This window comes from Lithobates pipiens, unplaced genomic scaffold (assembly GCF_037356315.1).
Source record: "Lithobates pipiens isolate NorthernLeopardFrog02 unplaced genomic scaffold, aLitPip1_a1.2 Scaffold_18, whole genome shotgun sequence".
NCBI classification, from domain to species: Eukaryota; Metazoa; Chordata; class Amphibia; order Anura; family Ranidae; genus Lithobates; species Lithobates pipiens.
Window position 1 is genome coordinate 604,216,699 of NW_027507758.1, and position 6,000 is coordinate 604,222,698.

General features: G+C 41.0%; 1 protein-coding gene across 7 annotated transcripts in view; it reads left to right on the forward strand.

The window, feature by feature from the left end:
• The window catches only part of HMBOX1 (homeobox containing 1), a 178,836-nt gene extending 175,907 nt beyond the window's left edge, over positions 1-2,929 (forward strand). For 3 of the 7 annotated variants that reach the window (XM_077489263.1, XM_077489264.1, XM_077489265.1), the window contains exons 10-11: positions 354-411; positions 524-653. In XM_077489263.1, the coding sequence (XP_077345389.1) occupies positions 354-386 (33 nt within the window). In that variant the 3' untranslated portion in view covers positions 387-411; positions 524-653. Of the gene's footprint in view, positions 1-353; positions 412-517 lie in introns of all 7 variants that reach the window. The other 4 variants (XM_077489260.1, XM_077489261.1, XM_077489262.1 and 1 more) reach the window with 2 other exon arrangements.
• Positions 2,930-6,000: the final 3,071 nt, after the last annotated feature.

Here is a 6,000-nt window from a genome sequence, read left to right on the forward strand (position 1 = left end):
GCCTAGAGACTCTTCATTTGTTTTCTGTGTGATGTGCAGGACAGTATGGGAAATGTCCTTTCTTTTTAAGATCTGCTCAGGTTTACTTAAAGTGGTATTAAACCCAAAGGCAAACCTTTATTATATTGCAGCTTACCAATTCTTAGATGTGATGGCCGCATTCGTGTTATTTTTTAGACTTTTTTTTTTCCTTAATTTTCATCTGGTGATCCAGCCAGTAAGTCTGTTTTTCAACAGAACAAGCTCTCCTGCAAATGTAGCAGTTAGTGTTGAGACAAACTAATTACCACTGACAAGGGGGTGCTTACAATAATCAGTTGGCTGGATGATGAATGTTGTTTGGCTCATTTCAGAAGATGATGATACTGCCAATCATAGAGGTTTAGCTAGCAAGACCACCAGCTAATTAAGGTAAAAAATGGGTTGAAAAAAAAAAAGCTGGTCGTATCTGTTGTCAAGTGGGCAACATTTCTTAGTGTCCCTTTATTTACCTAGCTTTTCTCATTTCCTTTTACATACTTAGGATGACAGCACCAGTCACAGCGACCACCAAGACCCCATCTCCTTAGCTGTCGAAATGGCTGCAGTCAACCACACCATCCTGGCGCTGGCCCGGCAGGGGACGGGAGAGATCAAGACAGAGGCTCTGGACGATGACTGAGACCCCCAACTGCAGCGGGGAAGGGTCAAAATCGAAAGTTTCTTAGATTTTAGACGTAGCACCTTAGCAATCTTTTTCCTCGGTCCTTAATGTGTGTTCCTATATCAGTATAACTGCAGTCTCTTGTCCGTAAAGTTAGCTGGTAGGGTCTCGTCCTGTGAAGATGGCATAGTGCCCATATTCACGTCCGCTATTCTCAGTATTAATTCTAGCCATATTCCTTCCCTTCCCTGGGTCTAGAACATTTGACTCCATTCAGGCATTCCAATTTTACAAGTGCTTCCAGCCCCCACCTTATGCTTCTCTTTCCTTAAGCACCTTTTAAGTGTATTTTTTTAAAGACTTTCTCGAACGTAGGGAGCGTTGAAGCAATGTATGGAGACACGACTAAGTATGTGAAATACGGGGTAAGATGCTTCAGTTGGCAAACTGCCTTAGCCTGAGAATTCAAAAATGTTAATCTTAATCCTGTATTATTTAAATCAGTTGCCAGTTCCTACCAGCATCCATTGCATTTGCAGAATAATTATTGTGCAAATTTTTATCTGAATGTCTAGATCAGCCTTTCTCAACCTTTTTTTTTACCCCAGAGGGACCCTTGACATTTTCGTTCTCGTGGAACTCCTGTGAAGACCAATTCTTTGGGGGGAGGGATGGGTCAATGGGGAAAAATGCCCCTTATGATGGTGGTCAGTAGGAACATTGCTCCTTAAATTGGTGGCCAGTGAAAGAATGTCCCTTATATTGGTGGCCAGTGGGAGGAACATCCCTTATATTGGTGGCCAGTGAGAGGAATGTCCTTTACACTGGTGACCAGTGAGAGAAATGTCCCTTACCTTGGTGGTCAGTGGGAACTATGTCCCTTACTTTTGGTGGTCAGTGGGAACAATGTCCCTTACTTTTGGTGGTCAGTGGGAACAATGTCCCTTACCTTTGGTGGTCAGTGGGAACAATGTCCCTTACCTTTGGGTGGTCAGTGGGAACAATGTCCCTTACCTTTGGGTGGTCAGTGGGAACAATGTCCCTTACCTTTGGGTGGTCAGTGGGAACAATGTCCCTTACCTTTGGGTGGTCAGTGGGAACAATGTCCCTTACCTTTGGGTGGTCAGTGGGAACAATGTCCCTTACCTTTGGGTGGTCAGTGGGAACAATGTCCCTTAACTTTGGGTGGTCAGTGGGAACAATGTCCCTTACCTTTGGGTGGTCAGTGGGAACAATGTCCTTTACATTGATGGCCAGTGGGAAGAATGCTCATTACAGTGGTGGCCACAATGTCTAAAAAGATCATTGGTGTCCTCAGTTGGTTTTGCCAAATGGTGGTGGCCCTGGACCTATGAAGGCACCATCAAATGGTAGATTAATCAGCTGCAGCTCAAGAAACCCCTAGCAACTGCTCGAGAAACACTAGGGTTCCACAGAACCCTGGTTGAGAATGGCTCTTCTAAACAAACATAGGTTTACGGTGGTGGTCCACCATTTGTCAAGGAAGTTTAAAACCCCAGCAGCCCTGCCACACGCTGGAACTTATAATTCTTTGACAAATGGGGGTGGACACAACAGAAAAAGCCCTTATTTCTAAATTATGACACCTGTTTTCTATATTGTAAAAAACACTAAGATGCAGAACAGCATGATAAGCACTTAAGTTGCTCTGTTACAGACTCTTATTGGCTCCAAAGTTTGTATGCTAAACCAGTCCTCAACCACGTTTGAGCCACGTACAATGGACTTTGATAGAGGTCTGGCTGGTAAGGCAGTACTTTTCTCTTGTCTCTCCAAAAAATGCCTTCTAATTGAAGCTGCCCAGACTACAGTATTAATTTTGCGAATGATGTGTCCCAATATATTTTTGGAGGTTGGCAGTTGCCTAACAAAGCACTTTTATTTGTTCTTGTGTCTACGGCAATAGATTTTCTGTTTGTTTTTTTTTCATTATTCTGTATGTCTTTCTTAAATATAAAGAACTGGTTTGTGTCCTTTTGTGATTAGGCATTCTCCAATTGAAAAAATGCCTAAGGCGTCACTTTTTAACTTAAACAAATCTGTAAGTACATTCCTGCCTATGAGCTACCCTATTGCTGTCTGCTAAAATCTGGTGTTTTCGCAGCTGAAATGTAGAAGATTAGCGCTTGAAATTTCACAGACTTGTTTAAAAGGGAATTTTTGCATAGACCGCCTTGTTTTCAAACAATACAAAAGTGCCAAAACTATCACTGTGTGTTATATTTGATGCTGATGTTAAATAAATTAAGCTAGAATGAGGTTTAAGGTGAATTGCACACTAATTATACCTTTTGTATTGTCGCCTGCAGCCTTGTGTTCACCACTGGCAGCTATTACTCAGACCTCCTCCCATGACAAATTTTCTGTAGGGCAGCATGGAATAAAGCTATAAAGATCACTGCCATTGCTGAATTACTAGACTGTGATATTTCACAGATGGAAAATTCCAGATTTATGAGTGTTTAACTAGTAAAGATGTAAGGTGACCCTGTTTTTTCGAAGAAAAAATGAAAGACTGCATACCTGTAAAAGACTGAAAACAAGCCACACAGCATTATAACCTCCACTCCTTAATTACGTTCAATGTGTTTACCAGTGCTCAAGCTATCCGCCGATGTGAGCCCTGCAGAATCTGAATCTTGAAGAATTACTGGCACTAAAATCCGTAATCCAAAATCAGTAAAATCCACAAGCAGATAGACTTTATTAGCAGCGCATAAAGTCTTCACAGAGGTCCAACGCGTTTAAAACGTTGGGCCTTAGTCGTGGCCATGACTAACGGCCGAAACACGTTGGCCTGCTATGTGGATTTATTCTAGGTAATAAAGGCTTTCTGCTTGTGGAATTTTATCAAAGTTCCAGCATTTCTTCAAGATTGGAATACCTTTAAAAGAAGAGGCTATTTATTGGCCTTTCCCGAGTACATAAATGCTCCCTGGCTCCTGCAGAAGTTCCACACGCCAGATAGTGACCTATATCTGCTCCCTTGCTGCATACTGTGGTTCCTCCCACTGGCTCTTACATCACAACGTATGAATTGACAGGAAGAACCTCTTTGTGCTGTGAGGGGTGCAGGTATTTGACCCACCCAAAGGGTCAAATACATGTGGTGGCCAGGGAAGAGCATCACAGCTGTGTTTCAACATGCCACTGGAAAGTTAAAGTTCTAACCTCATTACAGGGATGTCTTCTTTCAGTTTTTGACCGTTTAGTGAGAAGGCTACTTAAATTGAGGGTGGCAGGTGTTTGAACAATCATAATTTATAAAGTTGCTAGCTCTAGCTGCTGACCTACCAAGTAGAAGAAAATAAAACAATAGGCCATGGCCTCAAAATTCTATTTATTTGGAGTGTTCTGAATGTTTCCTTATAGGAAAGTCGACTTTTTTTTTTGGACTTTCTCTGGTTTAACAGGCCCAGGAGAGCAAATTAAAGGGCCCTAATATTGCAGTTACTTAAACCCATAATTGTGCTTTTTCTGAACCTCAAGCTGCTACACCCCACTTCCCGAAACTTTAATGCAACGGGCTTTCCATGACACTAAGATTAAACTACAAATATAAGAGAGCTCTTGGTGGTCCTCTGCATTGGTCCACCATTGGTTTGACCTGCTATCAGCTTGCAGAAGTGAAAACTATCTAACCAGTATTCAGTTCAATAAGCATTGTGATATTACCTTCTGACATGCCAACCCCAGGTTTGTAACAAAGCCATAACAGACCGCGCAGCTGCTCTGGGGCACGGTACAGCTTGGCTAAATAAAGATTTACCCAGACGGCAATATGTAGAAAATACTGTACCCTTGTATGTTATGAAGGATATTAGGAGGAGTTTATCAAAGCCCAATTTGAACCATATTGTAAAATGCTGTAAACAGATTTCAGGTGCAGTAGTAGTAGTAAGTGATCACAGTCTCATCGTTCATTTAGCTGGTAACCTCTCTCCAGATGTCTGGCATGTGTCCTGTTCATCACAGCGAGAGCCCTCTCTTCGGCAAAGCTCATACTCCCTGCTGATTTGAAGAGCTCTAGCTCTATCCAGTGAGGTCACTACTTCCACACAGAGTAACTTCTCTGTAGCAAAGCCTTTCTAAACCTTTTCAACACAGAGAAACCCTTGAAATAACTTTCCAGTTGCAGCGAACCCCTGCTAAAATTTACTATATCTACAACTCGTGATGGCTAACATTGGGAAGATATTCTCCCTTACAGATGGTCAGTGGGAAGAATGCTTACACTGGCTAACATTGGGAAGATATTCCCCCGTACAGATGGCTAAAAAAATCAGTGGTGTCCATGGGAACTTTACCCGAGAGGCAGGGATTGCTTATTATTGATCAAGGAACCCCTAGCAACCTCTGGAGAAGCCCCTGGTTGGGAAACCCTGCTTGTAGCACAACGACTGGGTTATTTCACTATGGATGTGGCTGCTTTACCAACCTAAGAAATGGTAAGGCTGTGATCACACGTTTTTTTTTACACTTTGAATCTGTTCACAGTGTTTCAGAGTTTACTTGGGCTTTTTCTATAAATGCAAAGCAGACAGTTGAGTGCAAAGGAACATGAGAAGTATACTACATTTAACTCCAGCAAATGTTTTTTTTTTTTGGTTTGTGTAGGGACAGAGAAGAGTTTCAGCCTCCGTCAGGAAATTTCCTCAGCTGCAATAAAAAAAAAAAAAACCTGATAAATTCTAACCCTTCTACACTCTATACAAATCTTTTTTTTTTTTGGAGTCTCAACTTTGTTAATTTCATGCAATTTGCTTAGGTAGGCCACATGCTCATTGATTTCATTTTTCAGTTGAAGTTTTTAGATCATAAAATTGGTATGTTTTCCTTCAATATCTGCCTAGTCCATCTTCCATGCTCCTAAAGATCAAAAAAAACGAACTTTGCTGACAAAGGACAGGAAGAATATTTTCAGAGGTTCAAAAAAAAAAAATACCAATGCTTTTCTAGTTCATAGATCTGGAAAAATACTAAAAATACTAGTATATTCCCAGTTCATAGACCTTTAAAAAAAACACCAGTACATCCCCAGTTCACAGATCTGAAAAAATACCAGTACATCTCCACTTCATAGATCTGAAAAAATACCAGTACATCTCCAGTTCATAGATCTGAAAAAATACCAGCACATGCCCAGTTCGCACATTTAAAAAAAACAGTACATCCCTATTCCTTATATCTGAAAAAATACTAGTGCATCCCTTTTCCTTATATCTGAAAAAATACCAGTACATCCCTCTTAATTAGGTCAGAAACAAATGATCGGACAACCCAATTTCTTCGATCAGAATTAAATGGCTGTGCATCTTTTTATTTTTTATTTTTTT